This window comes from Erpetoichthys calabaricus, chromosome 2 (genome assembly GCF_900747795.2).
Source record: "Erpetoichthys calabaricus chromosome 2, fErpCal1.3, whole genome shotgun sequence".
Taxonomy (NCBI): domain Eukaryota; kingdom Metazoa; phylum Chordata; class Cladistia; order Polypteriformes; family Polypteridae; genus Erpetoichthys; species Erpetoichthys calabaricus.
The window spans coordinates 202642789-202662091 of record NC_041395.2 but is presented as its reverse complement, the minus strand read 5'-3'; the positions used below and the strand labels follow the sequence as shown (position 1 = coordinate 202662091).

The 19303-nt window shown below is 38.0% G+C and overlaps 1 protein-coding gene across 1 annotated transcript in view; it reads right to left on the bottom strand.

Annotated features, from left to right (window-relative positions):
• Positions 1 to 19303, bottom strand: part of tprg1 (tumor protein p63 regulated 1) — a 115513-nt gene that overhangs the window by 65587 nt on the left and 30623 nt on the right. The window contains exons 3-4 of the mRNA XM_028795024.2: positions 15324 to 15415; positions 13221 to 13397 (exon numbers count right to left, since the gene is read on the bottom strand). Of these exons, the coding sequence (XP_028650857.1) occupies positions 13221 to 13397; positions 15324 to 15415 (269 nt within the window). The remainder of the gene's footprint in view (positions 1 to 13220; positions 13398 to 15323; positions 15416 to 19303) is intronic.

Genomic DNA, 19303 nt, shown 5'->3' with positions numbered 1-19303 from the left:
GAAATGAATTAGGGATTTGGTTTCATGGCATGGGAAGGAAGAAACAGATGCAACTTTGTTGTCAGGCAAATGCAAAAAAAGAACCAAGCAAATATCACTAAGTGATGAATATACCTAACTTGCATGTATTATTCATTTGTAGATCTGGAAAAGGCATTTGACATTGAGAAGGTTGCGGATGAAGATATGGAGGAATGGTAGGGTCTGTGGTGAAGTTAACATGTAAGGAAGCACAAATAGTAGTCAGGATAGAAGATGTGATTTTTAGAGTTTCTAGACAACGAAATGCTGAGATTGGTTCCGAGTCCATTGCCTTTCATGGTAATGATGGATGGTGACCAGAGAAATACATGAAAGATTGCCAAGGGTACTTTGTATGCTGATGATCATGTATTGATGGCAAAAAAATGAAGCAAAATTTAAGGACAACATACTGAAATGAAAAGATAGTTTGGAAGTGAAAGGTCTTAAGGTAAATATGTGACACACAAAGGTGATGGTGGGAGGCGAAGGGGTGGCAGGCACAGAAGAGAAGGCTGCAAGGCCACATGCATATCGCAGAAGTTTAAGAAGAAACTTAATTCAATGTTTGGGTTGTCAGAAGTGAGGACATAAAGGATATAAAGGATGTCGTGTGAAAGATAGTCTATAGACAGTGAGAGCAGAACACTGATTTACTAATTGTAAATTTAGATATCAGTAAGTAATTATACTTTTTTCAACTGCTTTGGGAATGCCTGGGAGTTCCCCAAGTAGGATTGGAATCTGTAGCTGGAGACAGATTAGCCTGGGCTGACCAGAGTAGCCTGCTGCCACTGTGATCCTCAACAAAAAAGGGGACTGGGAGGAGGAGAACAACAATGCAACAATGAGAAGAACTTGGAACAAAGTAGGGATGCTCTGCTATGGGAACCGATTTTTCACTATCAACTCAGTACTAAAGTTCTAAAACCGTAACAGTACCAGTACAGCATCGGTAGCACCAAGAAAGTCAGTAACATACTTGTGCATTGTTGCATGACTACATATAGATCAGTTAATTAGGACAGCACAATAAACACGTAGAAAATCATGAGTAAAACTTCATATGAAAATTGCTCACAGTGGTGATGGTACAGCACCTCGAGAACCTATGTTAAAAAAAAAAAAAAAAAACAGAAGTTATGTCTGGAAGTGCTTTGAGTTTGAGGCATACGAATCAGCATGCGACTGACTACAAGACACACACAGGCTCATTATTGTCTCTTATTTATTTATGGAGTTAGTTTGGGAACAGATGTGCATGCGGACATGAGCTGCTCCATTTACTAATACCAAAATACAATTTTTTGTGTTTCAAAGCTTCACAGGACTATGCAAATACCCCAATTAATATGACCTGTACTGTATTAATACTAGAAACCCATGAAGCCTACGAAAAAATTCGTAATCCCGGCCCACCTTAAATTCCTTTGCACCTCTCCAACATCGCCTTTTGTTTTACAAATATGTCGATCAGCACAAGTAGCAAGCAGCCTGCTGTTCCACCCCCCCCACACCTTGATGGAGCTCAACTCAGGTGAAAAGTTCTCCCAGCTTAAGCCAAGGCTCCTTATATGCACATGAGATGAGGTGCCTGGAGTTGCATATGGTAAATAATACAGTATATCGCTATTTGGAACACATGCATTTCATGTGTGTTCCATGTCTACAAAGATCTGGGTAAGTGCAGGATGAAAGCAAATGCAAGAAATGCTGAACATGTACCTAAAGCAGAAACATTTTCCATGTTATAATAATAATGATGTGAAGTGTATAATGTGTGAAGACTTTAGTCCAAATATCAAATAAACATGTGCACTTTTATTCAAGAATATAACCAAAGGGGAAAAAAAAGCTTTCGATTTACATGTGGCTGTCTGTCAATGACTTAAAAACTCAAGCTCAAATGTCAGGCGACAGGAAGTTTCCACATATTCTTGAATGGTGCAGAGGTAAGAGTAGTTGACTTATAACCCAAAGGCCCCGGGTTCGAGACCGGGTGCTGTGCGTTTTGAGTAGTGAGCTGCTATTATCATTACTATTATTATTTCTGCAATATAATAAAAACATACATTTGATTTGAGTCTGTAACACCAGGTGTAAATTTTGGCTACTTGTAAAAGTTAGCACTTGTTTTTTTTTATTATTCAGTTTTATTCTCTCAGTGATGTTCATGTTCTATAACGAACTTGCCTCTCCCCCTCTGAACTGATGTCAGAATTTATATACTGTAGGTAATGAAATATCATGATTTGAAAAACATACATTTCATGTGTGTTCCATGTCTACAACTATCTGTGTAAATATAAAATGCAAGGCAAGAAATGCTGAACACACAGTTAAAAGAGAAAATGTTTTCATGTTATAGTAATAACATAATTTTGACGTGAAGTGTAGGATGTGTGAAGCCCAAATATCCAAGAAACACTTTTCATAAAAGGTGTAATAAAATAAGTGTGATTTTATTCAAGAATAAAACTGAAGAAAAAGAAATTGCTCAATTGACATGTTGCTGAAGCCCAACAATCAATGAGTACAAAATAAAGACATTTGCATACATGTGTGTTTGCATGTTTCATTTTCAACCAGTTGCCCCAGTGGTAACGCTGCTCCGTCACGGATCTGTGCAGATGGCGCAGTGGATAAGCTACCGTTTAGCAATGCCGAGGTAATAGGTTTGAATTCCGTGTCTTCTCTGTATTTAGCACTTTAAGTAGTGAGCTGCTATTATTATTACCAAATAACATACATTTGATGTGAGTCTGTAACATCCTGTGTAAATTTATGGTACTTGTAAAAGAAGTTACTTTTCCTCGCACATGGAGATTCATATCAACATGTCATCTGAACGTTTTTTTTATTCAGCTTTATTGTTGGATTCGTGAATAAAAATATCGTTCAAATGACATGTTGATGTGAATGTCCATCTGCAAAGAAAGGTAGCATCCATCATAGACACTGTGGTGTCTATTTGCTCAACAAGACATTAAGAAGAAATGATTCAGCTGGATTTGCGTGTCTGCTTTTATCCCTTAAGCACCACCTTTTACCAGTATCATAAATTTATACCGGCTGTTACAGACTCAAATCAGATGTATGTTTTTATTATATAACAGTAACAATAATAGTAGCTCACTACTCAAAACGGTAAATGCGAGGAGGACCCGGGATCAAACCCACAACCTCTCGATTATGAAGCAGCAGTCCTTACCTCTGCACCAGCCAAGGGGACGTGTTTACTTTATATTGACTGATAGCTGGGCTTCAGTTTTTACACATTACCAGTCTCATGTAAATTGAATAATTTATTTTTTATCAGTTATATTCTTGAATGAACACACAATTGTGTTGTTATACCTTTTGTGAAAGTGTTTATTTGGTATTTGGACTTCAGTCTTCACACATTATACAATTCACGTCAACATTTTGTCATTATTACTATAACATGAAAAAAGTTTTAATTTTATTTATGTATTCAACACTTTTTGCCTCATATTTCCTGTCATCCTACATTTATGTAGATCATTGTAGTCATGGAACGCACATGGAATGTATGTATTCCAAATAATGATATATTATTTACCCTATACAATTCTAGACACCTTACTCCTAGATAAACAGACTCTGAGAATTTTGCGTCTGACTTGACTTCAGCTGCCTTGGTGGGGATGGAATAGCAGGCTGCCTGCTGCCAGAGCTGATTAACACATCTGCAAAGCAAGGCACCGATGACGACGTGCGGGGGAATTTAAGGTGACCTGGCATTACAAATATTTTCGTAGGCTTCAGGGATTCTAGTGTTAACATCTCAGCATGTTTTATACACACTACATAAACAAGTGATTGAGACAATGAAAAAAGGTGCACTTGATGCACTAATGGGAGTTCAGGCGTTTTAGCTTGGGACACAGGAGTCAGATTTGTTGTCTCACAGATTGGTGCAACTTGGCTCATGTAATAGTTAGTGATGTGCAAAAAGATTCTTTTTGTGATTTGACTCATTTTGTTCAGTTCACCAAAATTATCAAAATCACTGATTTGTTCACTTCAAAAACAACAACAAGCTATATTCTAGTTTAAAATCTACAAATCTGCAACAACTTTAATCAAAACAATATAAAAAGCAAGCAACAAAATAAATACAAAAATAATAATGAAATAAGCAAATATTTTTATAGCCTAAATGTCGAAAGAAACACAACATGCAGGTGCTTACATCTTTTATGACAAAATAAAATTGATACCAATTTTAGATTAATCTCCCGCAACTTTCTTCTTTTAAAATTTTGTCCTTTCTGGTGCAATCTCCCATACATATATCATCAGTGAACTGAACTGAGATTCAATGTACTGCGAGTCTCTTGTCAGCAGTTCATTCCTCCGTCCAATAAACCAACTGATTCTTTCAGTGAACAGTTCAGTGTAATGTACTGCAAGTCTCTTGTCTGAAATTTGTGAACAAACTTGCAATTGTTCTCCGATCAGTACGGGTATCCTGGTTCATTCAATCAGTCAGTGTACTGAGACGATCATAATCACTTAAGTCAGACTGAACGGATCAATGGAAGGTGCTTGGTACATCCACCAAGTCAGTCACTGTCTAGTTATCGTCAAGACCATTTTGCTGAAACAGTTTAGTGATAGGCTACTTCTTGAACACAACAGCCATTTAAGTGAAGTTAAGATGATAAATCCAGACTGTTGCGGAATGCAATATAAAACGAAGCACACATTGCGCTGGCTTCGAAAAGATTTGTTCTTTAATGTTTATTGTATCGGTACGTTCTTTCAAAGAACAAGAACAAAAGAAATAGTTAATTCATTCATTGCACTTCATTAGTAGTGGTATTTGGCAATGTTATCACAATTATTCAAAGGTGATTCCCTCCAAGTTCATTTAAAATTGCTACAAATTACAATGCTGTATTGACGCTAAACTCTAAAATGGATCTTAATAAATGTCTACTTACAGGAAACTAAAAGTTACTGTAATTACTTTTACTAATTCAAACATGGCATACTCAGTTGTTCTAATTCTACCATCTTCTGAACAAAATAATGCAACTTGCCATGCATTATACAAAAAAATCTTTGTTGTTCATCATGGCATATCTATAGTACATATTTTGCCTTTTCTTATCACAGTGTAAATGACATGTCATAAAAAGTACATAACACTGGCCGCCAATTTGCACACAGAAGGACAATGGCACAGTTGGCTCTGGCTTTAAAAAATGTAGGGAGCTGCTTTGATGTACTTGTATATTGTTATTTCAGATTTACTATCTTGTGTATACAGTACAATTATATTCCTTTTTGCCCTCAAGCAGTGCTTGAAGTGGAACCAAATCAATGGAAGTTGGGCCCACCCTTGGAGGTGGGAGTGCATGTGTATTAGTATATGATATCAAAGACAACGCATTTCCATGTGCATCAAGTGCCACTGGTACTGGACCACTTCAAGTACTGCCCGCAAGACCAAACAATCCCCACCACGTAGTCACTTTCACGGGCAAACCAGACAAGGTCCCAAAAGAATTCCAAGTTGTGCAGCCACAGTGAGCGATCATTTTAAGGATTGTGAACTACCTATAAGAGTGATATAAAGAGGAAGAACTCATATAACTGCGCACTTTCCAGTCAAACTCTCTGCATGACGTACTAATCGGGCTGCATTCCTTAAGCTACATCATTCTACTGCTAAACTAGATAAAATCAGGAATTGCACATGCCTCTTTCTGTGAATATGAGAACAGAACAGCTTTCTTGTGCTGCGCATAAGATTTATTTAAATAAATAAATAAAAAGTAACGGCTGCAGCTTGGGGCTTTGAGGAAATTTCTGCAAAAGTTTGGAATCAATCGGCAATGGACATCAGCTCAGCCCTAGTCCTCAATATAAATTTCCAGTGGCAAATGTTGGGGCGATTGCATTATTCATTCTCCTGGCTGAAATAACCTGTTTCAATATATTAGAGATAGCTGAATTTATGTTGATGAGCTGGACTTACAGAGCTACACTCAGCAATGCAATCTTGAGAGCAGTAGGGTAAAACATTAAAAGTTGGTCTCATCAGTTACGGGAGATGGACGTCTGAAGCGGAGCTCCGTTAGCAGCAGCTTTATTTTTTCTCTTATTTCTTATTATCCTGAGGTATCCTGTATTTACCCAACCTGAGGAATTTCTACTACAGTATATAAAAATGAGTAACAGGAAAGGGGGGTCAGAAAGAAATGGAAAAGAAACATAAAGCTACATCCAAGTCTAGACAGGCATCAAGTCCAAGTACAAGGTACGGCCTTTCAGAGACTGACCTGGAACAGTCAGGTGAAAGCACAGACTTCCCAGGACCCCGCTCCACTGCGTCATCTCCAGTTGAGAGCAAAAATGGGAGCGAAGGTGCAAGTGATGCAGGTCAAGATAGCTCACCGATTCCAGAAGATCACTTGAAATTGGAGATGGCCTTGCAGTCCGCACTTTCCTCCACTCCTCGCGAGCCGGAAGCATCAGCTGTAATGGGGATTGCCACTTCACCCGCGGAGCACGAAAGCCAAAACGAGCTGTCTGGCCATAAATGAGCTCAAGAAAGACATTCAGAAAAATATAAAGAAAGAAAGCAAGAAGACAAATGAGAAGCTGAGGCTGGAGCTGCAAGAGCTGCGGCAGGATAATAAAGACCTGGAAAAACGTATATATAATCGCTTTAATGCAGCCTTTAACACTAGAATTACCAGAGTCTATGAAAAAACTCGTAGATCCGGCCCACCTTAAAACCATTCTCAGCTCTCTTTTGTCTTCTAAATGTGCCGATTAACACGAGCAGCTAGCAGCCGGCTATTCCATCCCCCACTGCCGCAGAACGTTCACTAAGTTTTCCCAGCTCATGCCTTGTTTGATTATCTGGGAGCGACTGCACTGCTAGAGTTTTAGAGTGGAAATAATAGATCGTTATTTGGAACACACGCATCTCATGTGTGTTCCGTTTCTACAGTAATCTGTGTAAACACATTTTTAAAACAGAAACGTTTTTCATATTTTACTAGTAAATGACAAAATGTAGGCATAAACTATACCGTGTGTTACAGACGCAAACCAAATGTATGTGTGTACTGTATAATATTAACAAAAAGAGGAGCTCACTACTGAAAACGGCAAATATAGGAGTGAGTGGGGATCGAACCGGGGACGCTTGATTACAAGTCAGCAAATCTTACCGCTACGCCACGGAAGATGTTGTTTCATTCTTGAACCTTTTGTGAAAGTGTTTACTTGATCTTTGGACTTCAGGCTTCATACATTACAATAATCCCTCCTCCATCGCGGGGGTTGCGTTCCAGAGCCACCCGCGAAATAAGAAAATCCGCGAAGTAGAAACCATATGTTTATATGGTTATTTTTATATTGTCATGCTTAGGTCACAGATTTGCGCAGAAACACATGAGGTTGTAGAGAGACAGGAACGTTATTCAAACACTGCAAACAAACATTTGTCTCTTTTTCAAAAGTTTAAACTGTGCTCAATGACAAGACAGAGGTGAGACTGAACTATCATAATTAAAAGAATGCAAACATATCTTCCTCTTCAAAGGAGCAAAAAAATCAATAGGGCTGTTTGGCTTGTAAGTATGCGAAGCACCGCGGCACAAAGCTGTTGAAGGCGGCAGCTCACACCCCCTCCATCAGGAGCAGAGAGAGAGTGAGAGTGAGAGAGACAGATAAAAAAAATCAATACGTGCCCTTTGAGCTTTTAAGTATGCGAAGCACCGTGCAGCATAGTTAAAAGCTGCACACAGAAGGTAGCAATGTGAAGATAATCTTTCAGCATTTTTAGACGAGCGTCCGTATCGTCTAGGTGTGTGAACAGCCCCCCTGCTCAATCCCCCTACGTCTGGATCACAGAAAGTCAGCGCAAGAGAGAGAGAAAGAAAAGTAAGTTGGGTAGCTTCTCAGCCATCTGCCAATAGCATCCCTTGTATGAAATCAACTGGGCAAACCAACTGAGGAAGCATGTACCAGAAATTAAAAGACCCATTGTCTGCAGAAACCCGCGAAGCAGCGAAAAATCCGCGATATATATTTAAATATGCTTACATATAAAATCCGCGATGGAGTGAAGCCGCGAAAGGCGAAGCGCGATATAGCGAGGGATTACTGTAGATCAAGAACATGCCAGGTGTCCAAGTGAGGCTCTTCACAGGAAAAGGCAGGCTCTGCATTCAGAGCTCAACCTCTTAACAACTAAAGAAACTGAACAACTTATTTTTAAATCAAGACATCATTACTATGAACACAGAGAGAAAGCTCTTAGCTCAACAAATGCGCACAACAAATCCAAAAGCAAGAAGTTCACAATGCAATCCCAGCAATCACCAACATGAACAAAGATAAAATCATTGACCCATCCATCCATCCATCCATCCATTCTCTTCCGCTTATCCGAGGTCGGGTCGCGGGGGCAGCAGCTTGAGCAGAGATGCCCAGACTTCCCTCTCCCCGGCCACTTCTTCTAGCTCTTCCGGGAGAATCCCGAGGCGTTCCCAGGCCAGCCGGGAGACATAGTCCCCTCCAGCGTGTCCTGGGTCTTCCCCCGGGGCCTCCTCCTGGTTGGACGTGCCCGGAACACCTCCCCAGGGAGGCGTCCAGGAGGCATCCTGATCAGATGCCCGAGCCACCTCATCTGACTCCTTTCGATGCGGAGGAGCAGCGGCTCTACTCTGAGCCCCTCCCGGATGACTGAGCTTCTCACCCTATCTTTAAGGGAGAGCCCAGACACCCTGCGGAGGAAACTCATTTCAGCCGCTTGTATTCGCGATCTCGTTCTTTCGGTCACTACAACTACAAAATCATTGACCATAAAAATATAATGCACACATTTAGAGAGTACTATAAATCCTTATATTCTACTGAGTTTAAAGAAGACAACACACAATCTAATGCATTTCTGGATGCATTACAGATACCACAAATAGATACTCTTAGTGCAGAGGAATTATTATTTTTATTATTATTAGATGCTATGAAGTCACTTCAGAGTGGGAAAGCAGCAGGCCCTGATGGCTGCCCTGTCGAATTTTATAAGAAATTTTCCAATCTACTAGCTCCCCTCTTATTAGCAACATTTACAGAAGCTAGAGACAATCAAGTTCTACTTCAAACGTTTCGCCAAGCATTAATCACCGTCTTTCCTAACAAAATAAGGACTTATTACAATATGCATCATACAGACCAATCTCACTTTTGAACAATGATGTTAAGATACTCTCCAAAGTCCTAACTAGAAGGGTGGAGAAAGTGCTGCCTTTGGTAATATCACAAGATCAATCTGGATTTATTAAAGGCCGACACTTAGCTTCCAATCTTTGACGCCTGTTTAATGTAATATATTCACCAGCAAAGTCAAACACCCCAGAGATATTATTATCGTTGGATGCAGAAAAAGCATCTGATATGATTGAATGTAACTACCTTTTCACTACATTAGAGAAATTTGATACCAATCCAGAAGCTTCAGTTTGTATTAACATTTGTTCAGACTACTTTAAACTATAACGTGGTACCAGACAAGGATGCCCCTTGTCACCACTGCTATTTGCAATCGTCACTTAACCACTGGCAGTTCACTGTCAAAATGCTCATCAGATAAAAGGGATTATCAGAGAGGGACTTGAACAGAAAATTTCTCTATTTGCAGATGATATGGTACTGTATATATCAGACCCACAAAATACTGTGCCTGCAGTCTTAACAACACTTACAGAATTTCAAAAGATCTCTGGTCTCAGAATTAATTTGAATAAAAGTGTGCTCTTTCCAGTGAATTCTCAAGCATATAATATTAGATTGGACACCTTCCCTTTTATCATTGCAGATCAGTTTAAATACCTAGGGATAAATATCACAAGTAAACATAAAGCTCTTTATCAACAAAATTTCGCCGTCTGTATGGAAAAAATTAAGCAAGACTTGCATAGATGGTCAACCCTTCATCTCACTCTAGCTGGAAGAATTAACATTGTTAAGATGAATATCCTTCCTAAGCTTCTCTTTTTATTTCAAAACATTCCAATATACATCAAAAAATCATTTTTTAAGCAAATAGATTCAACCATAACCACATTTATTGGGAACTTATAACATCCACGTATTCAAAGAGCGACCCTACAAAGACCTAAGGCTGAAGGTGGCATGGCTCTACCCAACTTTCAGTTTTATTACTGGGCAGCGAACATATAAGCTATAAAAACCTGGATACAAACAGATGAACATACACAGGCTTGGTGCGCAATAGAAATAAAATCCTGAAGTACTTCTTTATATTCCCTGCTTTGTGCTGTTATTAATGCAAGTTATCGCTGATATACTAATAACCCAACTGTGCTTCACTCACTCAGAATATGGATCCTATGTAGAAAACATTTTAAGATGGAGAAACTTTTATCTGTGGCACCTCTGCATGAGAACCACCTTTTTCAACCCTCGCAAACATATGCAGTTTTTAATATCTGGAAAACATTTGGGATTAAATTACTTAAAGCTCATTGTATAGACAACATATTTGCATCCTATGAACAATTACATTCAAAATTTAATTTTCCAGCAACATATTTCCTTCACTATCTTCAAATTAGAAACTTTGTTAAACAAAACCTGCCCAATTTTCTTCATCTCCCACCTTCCTTTATGTTGGAAAAAATATTGCTCAATTTTGAGGACTCAGACAGCATGTCTGCAATATATAACATTATTTTACAGTCCCTCCCTTTCAAAGATCCAAGAGGACAATGGGAAAAGGATCTCTCACTTAACATATCAGAAAAGGAGTGGAAGGTAGCAATGCAGAGAATTCACTCGAGCGCCATATGGGCAAAGCATACAATTATTCAACTCAAAATTATATATCGAGCACATCTGTTTCACTTAAAACTGTCCAAAAAGTTTTCAGGGCAAGATCCAACCTGCGAACGCTGCAATCAAGTTCCAGCCTCACTGGGTCACATGTTTTGGGCCTGCACCAAATTAACATCATTCTGGACAAAAATTTTAAGTGCCTTTCAGACAGCCTTGGTGTCACAATCTCTTCTAAGCCATTAACAGCTGTGTTTGGTGTTCTTCCAGATGGGCTTAAAGTGGAGAAGGACAAACAAACTGTGATTGCCTTTACTACATTATTGGCATGCAGACTTATTTTGCTAAACTGGAAGAATCCTAACTCTCCTCTTTTAAATCAGTAAGTAACTGATGTTATATATTATTTGAAATTGGAAAAAATCAAATTCTCACTTAGAGGATCTGTGCAGAACTTTTTCAAAACCTAGCAGGATCTAATCAATAGTATTTTAGAATAAGCTCTTAAAGTACCGAGGAAGCAGATTCTCTTCCCATTTCTTTTTCTTCTCCATTTATCTTTATCCGCCTATTAAACTCATCAATTTATTTATTTTTATTAGCTTTAAGTTTTACTCCATTGGCCATGCTCTCTTTCTCAGGGGTGGGGGTTGATTTGTTTTCAATCCTATTTTTTTGGAAAAATTGATCTATTTGTATGGAATGATTACAATAAAATCAATAAAATAAAATAAATTAAAAAAGTGAAACGTTACATAGATCGTTACTTTTTAAAGTAATAAGTAACCTAACCCAGTATTTATCATATTGAAGTAAAATTACCTGTTTTATTATTATTCCAGCAGCACATATACCAGCGTCTTTGCAGGGCTCAATCCCACAGTCGAGTAGAAAAGATTATACTGTGTGAAATCCAGTAACAGAAACCTATTTATAAAGTGCCAGTTTGACTAAACATATTTATAAGACAAGAAAATTATCACAGACGTCATGTATATTATTTCTGATTCACGGTGGCCAATTATGACGTTTAACTCTTTTATTGCACAGGTTTGAGATGATGGAGCGTTTTGAAGAAGGTGAATTCCCTAAGATTACTTGCGCACATGAACACTTTTTAAAGAAGCCAGGTTTCTGTCTTAACAGTGTCGTGGACGGCCAGGGCCCTTGCCTGCCCAGGATGCATCCACGCCGGAAGGACCAGGGGAGGAAACGTGGCTAGAACATTACCTACCCCAGAATGCTAGGTGGCAACCGCTCTCGCTGACAGAGGTGCCTCGGACTCCTGCAGGGCTCCATGGAAGTTGGAGTTTGATACAGTCCTGTTGGGGTCCATTGGCACAGCCAGGGATGCTGCAGCAGACACTGAGCCCTGGAGTGCAGCTCTTCCACCACACCCAGAAGTGCTGCCAGAAATCCATCAACGAGTACCTACAGCACATCCTTGTATAAGGGGCTAGCAGACACTACTCGGTGGGCCAGAGTCGGGAGGAAGAGGACAAAGCCTGAGAAGGAGTGGAGGCGGATGCACTGGCGCAAAGAAGGGACTGTGTTGGGCTGTGAGCCTTGTGTGGTGATTTGTGCACTGTGCTGTGGGGAGCAGGGTGAAACACTCCCCAACTGTAAATAAACGTGTGCTGGGTGCAAAAACACGTCTCTCTGTCTGTCTGTATTGGGGGTTAGGGTGGCTGTACACGCCCGGGCTTCACAACAGATTTATTCACCTTAATCCCCTAATGTGTGTGCAAGTAAACACACTTAACATGACTTCTGTATATATAAAGTACTACTTCAGTTTTTATTATTTTTGTACAAATACTATAACAAAAAACCAGGCTCACTAGTAAGGCCCCTTCAAAGGTTTAAGGAGAATAAATCGAAGAATTTGGTTTAAGTTGGTCTCAATCACTTTATTTTGGCATTCCAAAAGTCTGAAAATGATGTGTTGGTATGTTACATTAAAACAGTTTCCCAGCAAATTATTGCAATGTTTGTTTAAAGGTAGCTTTCTAAAGATTTCAAGCTTGATCTTGTAGAATTTAATACATCGTACATTATGAATATTTCAATAGGAGAAACCGAGCTCCCAAAACAAAACAAAAAGAAAGAATCCAACCTGAAGTACCAGTTTTTACTCAACTTAGTTTTTTTTTTCATTAGTTTAGAATATCCTTTACTAGGAGTGCAGTAAGGTGCCTTTACATATATTTTAAGATATATGAATATTTGTAATAAAAAATATTTGTTTTTCAATTAAACATATCTATAAAAAGTGCATTTCCCCTGCAGATAGAATTAAAGACTTAACTCTAGCATTTCTTTTTTTTTTTTTCTTCATATGAAGGACCACTCACTTGTCAAGGGATTTCTCTGGGAAAGTGAAAGATCCATGGATTATTCTGTCAATGATGTTCAGTGGTACTCTCTGCACATGCTCACATTTAAGCATCATGAAGTCATACTTGCAGATCAAAAGGGAGTTTTCAGTGATCAGTACAATCCGTTCCTTTTCGTGATTCCAGTGGTCCACCCTAGAAAAACATAGTTACATTAGGCTGCTTTTCAATACGAAATTATAAAATCTTTCTGAGTTCAACCACAAGCCCATAAATTTAAAGATTAAATATTGTGTATCAATGTTCGTTTTCTTTAAGCCTGGAACACAGTACCACTTCAAATTCCCACAAAATACACAGAGGTGTTAATATATTGAAAGGTTTGTAAAATGTCATGTAATGATTAAACACATTTAGCTTTAAAGAGACAATGCTAACCATCTTTCTCCTCACAAGCATCTTTGAAATCGATTCTCAGCAAAATGATATATACACTGATATTATTTATTCATTTTACTCAAATCTTTGGAAAGAAAAATTAAAAATTACTAAATAATTCTTAAGAGCGTTTCAATTGTAAATACTTATCAATACATAAGCACTAAATAAAGACTTAGCAGCCAATATGTTGCATTTCTATTTTTTTGTTCCCTCTAATACAGAAGGAAGTTTCACCTATTTTGCCCATTAATACATATTTAATTTGAAGGCATTATAGAAGGAATGTGCCTCGCAGTTAGGAGACCCAGGTTCGCTTCCCGGGTTCTCCCTACGTGGAGTTTGCATGTTCCCCCTGTGTCTGCGTGGGTTTCCTCCGGGTGCTCTGGTTTCCTCCCACAGTCCAAAGACATGCAGGTTAGGTGCATTGGCGATTCTACATTGTCCCTAGTGTGTGCTTGGTGTGTGTGAGTGTGTGTGTGTGTGTGCCCTGCGGTGGGCTGGCACCCTGTCCGGGATTTGTTTCCTGCCTTGCTCCATGTGTTGGCTGGGATTGGCTCCAGCAGACCCCAGTGACCCTGTAGTTAGGATATAGCGGGTTGGATAATGGATGGATGGATGGATAGAAGGAATACATCAGCATGCATCTGTAGAGGTGAAACATGGGTAAAAATTAACTCCATTTGAAAAATTAAGATGTCAATATGGAAACATTGTCCTCCTTATTTTATTTTTTTTCCCCCAGAGGAAAAAGAACACATTCTTTTTCATTTTTAAACATTAAGTCTATACTGTAAACATTGATTTGAAAGAATTGTACAGTTTAAAACACTTAAGCAATTTGAAATATCTTCTTACATGGATTTCCTGCACTCAAAGTCACGGATAGCAAAAAAATAAGCAAACTATTTACATTATTAGTTAAAGATGTTTATTTAACTATAATTTTTTCATACATGCTAATAAATAAAATTTCAAAACTGGACATCTAAACTACACAACAGAAGGCAAAATCTTTTAACAGCTGTTCCACCTTTAAATGGGCAGTAACCAACAACCTGAAATTGCTCCATATATTTTAAACTTGAAATTCTGTGATTTATTATATGGTCAGCTTATTTAAAACGTACCCCTTTTTAAATACAATTCCAAAATGGAAATACTTGGTTCTGCCAAGTAGACGTAGAGGAAGAAAAAAACATGGTTCTGTAATTAGGGGAAGGAGACAATTGCTGTGGATTTGAGTGAATTCACAATAGCATGCAGCAAGTCACATTTGGGACTTTAGGACAAATTTCTCCGTCCTGGAGACTGTGGTGTTTTACAAAACAGAAAAAACAAGTTTAAAAGATATTAACAAAAACTTGCTTCACATGTTTTGGCACAGCACTGTATTTTGTTCTGTAATACTTTAAGAATATACAGCATGCAAAGCAGTGTGGCAGTTAACACTTTGCATTTACAAAGGTCAGTGTAAATAATTGAGTTTAATCACATTACTCAATTAAATCAAGCACACTCTAAAAAAATGTTGGGTTTAATGACATTGAATTCAATGCACTGAACACATCATATCATTAAGATTCCAAAGTGTTTAAAAATACAGTTATTTAAGACCAAAAGAGGAAAAACCCCTCTCCACCAAAAAAGTGGCATTACTACAGAATAAACAGAGGCACTTACTCAGACAAAAGCCAGGAGCTAAGAACACTTCCATCTTTCTGGCTGTCACTAAGAGACTGTACATCCTGAACTGCCTGGTCAAATGCACCTTGCTGGGAAAAGATAACAAATTTTAAAAACTGCTTTACATGGCGCAGTATGTAATTGTTGGAAGAAACAAGTCAACAACATGCCACACGAATGAAATGAACATGGTTCTTGAACGCAGCAAAATTTTTATTTTCTTTATTATTAGAAATACTTAAGGTTCCTTGGACCACTCATTGAATGGATAGCATTTGTTATCATAACAATCCATATAGAAAAAGAGAAATTTATAAAATACTAATGATATACTTGTTAAGTTTAAACACCCAGATAAACAATCATGCAAGAGGAAGTCAGACATCTGAATTCATAAAGAATGCAAGAGAGATAGAGAGTGACAAATTCTTAAGTGACACTGGTGATGTTACAGAATACAGAAGGCAGCAAGCTTCCTGGCATGATAATTATTATTTATACTTTATTGGTTCCCAAAGGAAAATGTATGCTTTACTGGAGCTCATAGATTTTACAAACACACACAAAATTCTTAAATAGATAAGTTATACTTACTGAATTTACTCAATAAAAGAAGTCACAGTGAGGCATCATAAAAGCGTACTGCCTTAGGTATGAGAGCACTCCAGTAGCATTTGCGCAGTGTCATTTAATGGGTAAAAGTATGCCTAAATAGTGTGTTATAAAAGCATACCCTGACACATACAAAACATGGAATGAAAAGATGTTTCAGTAGTGTTTTTTTTTTTTTAAAGAAAAATACAATTCTTTAATAAACAAATTATTCTAATGACTTGCACAAACTCCAGTGTCAGTCAGTCATTTTCTAACCCGCTTAATTCCTGAACAGGGTTGTGGGGGGAGCTGGCATCCATCCCAGTTAGCATGGGGCGCAAGCTAGGATAATCCTTGGACAGGGCGCCAGTCCATCACAAGATGAACACACACACAGACACACAAAACCTTGCCACCCACCCAACCTTATTTTAATAAATAAGGTATTAATAAGGAATAGTTTTATTTAACATTATTTTCACAGAATATATGTGTAATCATTAACATTTGTATTAATTCTATGTGAACAATGTTAGATGCATGGGGTGTTTTTGCTGAAATTATGTTCTAAAACGTTGTGAAAAGTGAAATTCTTCAATATCAGACAATTTACTAAAAAGAACAACCTGCTCCAAAAAATCAGACAAACATTATGTAAAATGCAATGTGCTGCAATGGTTAGGATTGTTCTTTACTTCAATAGGCATACTTAAAAAAAGTCTCACTTAATAAAATAACAAAGGCAGACCTATTTAAAGTTTTACCTAATAAAATATCATATACATGCTTTACAGAAGTTTCCAAAAAAATAAAAATAAAAAAATAAAAATTGAACAGTGGTTTGCATTGTTATTTACTGCTATAGGCATAATGGTTTAAATCCTATGCTGGACAATTATGGGGATGTTTTTCCAGATAGATTTTATATACCGCAAACAAACATTTGTCTCTTTTTCAAAAGTTTAAACTGTGCTCCATGACAAGACAGAGATGACAGTTCCGTCTCACAATTAAAAGAATGCATACATATCTTCCTCTTCAAAGGAGTCAGGAGCAGAGACTGTCATAAAGGCAGAGGAAAATCAATAGGGCTGTTTGGCTTTTAAGTATGCGAAGCACCGCGGCACAAAGCTGTTGAAGGCGGCAGCTCACACCCCCTCCGTCAAGAGCACAGAAAGAGAGAGAGAGACAGAGGAAAAACAAGCAAGCAAAAATCAATACGTGCCCTTCGAGCTTTTAAGTATGCGAAGCACCGTGCAGCATGTCGTTTCAGGAAGCAGCTGCACAAAAGATAGCAACGTGAAGATAATCTTTCAGCATTTTTAGACAAGCGTCCGTATCGTCTATTTGTGCGAACAGCCCCCCTGCTCAATCCCCCTATGTCAGGATCAGAGAAAGTCAGCGCAAGAGAAAGAGAAAAGTAAGCTGGGTAGCTTCTCAGCCATCTGCCAATAGCGTCCTTGTATGAAATCAACTGGGCAAGCCAACTGAGGAAGCATGTACCAGAAATTAAAAGACCCATTGTCCGCAGAAACCCGCGAAGCAGCGAAAAATCTGCGATATATATTTAAATATGCTTACATATAAAATCCGCGATGGAGTGAAGCCGCGAAAGGCGAAGCGCGATATAGCGAGGGATTACTGTATATACATATACACATATACATATATATATATATATATATATATACACATATATACACACACACACACATTATATATATATAATATATATATATATATATAAATATATATACATAATATAATATATATATATATAATATATACATAATATATATAATATAATATATAATATATATATAATATAATATATAATATATATATATATATATATATATATATATATAATATAATATATAATATATAAATATAATATAATATATATATATATATATAATATAATATATATATATATATAATATAATATATATATATATATATAATATAATATATAATATATATATAATATATAATATATAATATATAATATATATATAATATAATATATATATATAATATAATATATAATATATATATAATATATATATATAATATAATATATAATATATATATAATATATAATATATATATATATATACACACACACATATATATATATATATACATATACACAGTGCATCCGGAAAGTATTCACAGCGCATCATTTTTCCACATTTTGTTATGTTACAGCCTTATTCCAAAATGGATTAAATTCATTTTTTTCCTCAGAATTCTACACTTAACACCCCATAATGACAACGTGAAAAAAGTTTACTCGAGGTTTTTGCAAATTTATTAAAAATAAAAAAACTGAGAAATCACATGTACATAAGTATTCACAGCCTTTGCTCAATACTTTGTCGATGCACCTTTGGCAGCAATTACAGCCTCAAGTCTTTTTGAATATGATGCCACAAGCTTGGCACACCTATCCTTGGCCAGTTTCGCCCATTCCTCTTTGCAGCACCTCTCAAGCTCCATCAGGTTGGATGGGAAGCGTCGGTGCACAGCCATTTTAAGATCTCTCCAGAGATGTTCAATCGGATTCAAGTCTGGGCTCTGGCCGGGCCACTCAAGGACATTCACAGAGTTGTCCTGAAGCCACTCCTTTGATATCTTGGCTGTGTGCTTAGGCTTGTTGTCCTGCTGAAAGATGAACCGTCGCCCCAGTCTGAGGTCAAGAGTGCTCTGGAGCAGGTTTTCATCCAGGATGTCTCTGTACATTGCTGCAGTCATCTTTCCCTTTATCCTGACTAATCTCCCAGTCCCTGCTGCTGAAAAACATCCCCACAGCATGATGCTGCCACCACCATGCTTCACTGTAGGGATGGTACTGGCCTGGTGATGAGTGGTGCCTGGTTTCCTCCAAATGTGACGCCTGGCATTCACATCAAAGAGTTCAATCTTTGTCTCATCAGACCAGAGAATTTTCTTTCTCATGGTCTGAAAGTCCTTCAGGTGCCTTTTGGCAAACTCCAGGCGGGCTGCCATGTGGCTTTTACTAAGGAGTGGCTTCCGTCTGGCCACTCTACCATACAGGCCTGATTGGTGGATTGCTGCAGAGATGGTTGTCCTTCTGGAAGGTTCTCCTCTCTCCAAAGAGAACCTCTGGAGCTCTGACAGAGTGACCATCGGGTTCTTGGTCACCTCGCTGACTAAGGTCCTTCTCCCCCAATCGCTCAGTTTAGATGGCCGGTCAGCTCTAGGAAGAGTCCTGGTGGTTTCGAACTTCTTCCACTTACGGATGATGGAGGCCACTGTGCTCATTGGGACCTTCAAAGCGGCAGAAATTTTTCTGTAACCTTCCCAAGAATTGTGATTGTCTCGAAGGTCTACAGACAATTCCTTTGACTTCATGCTTG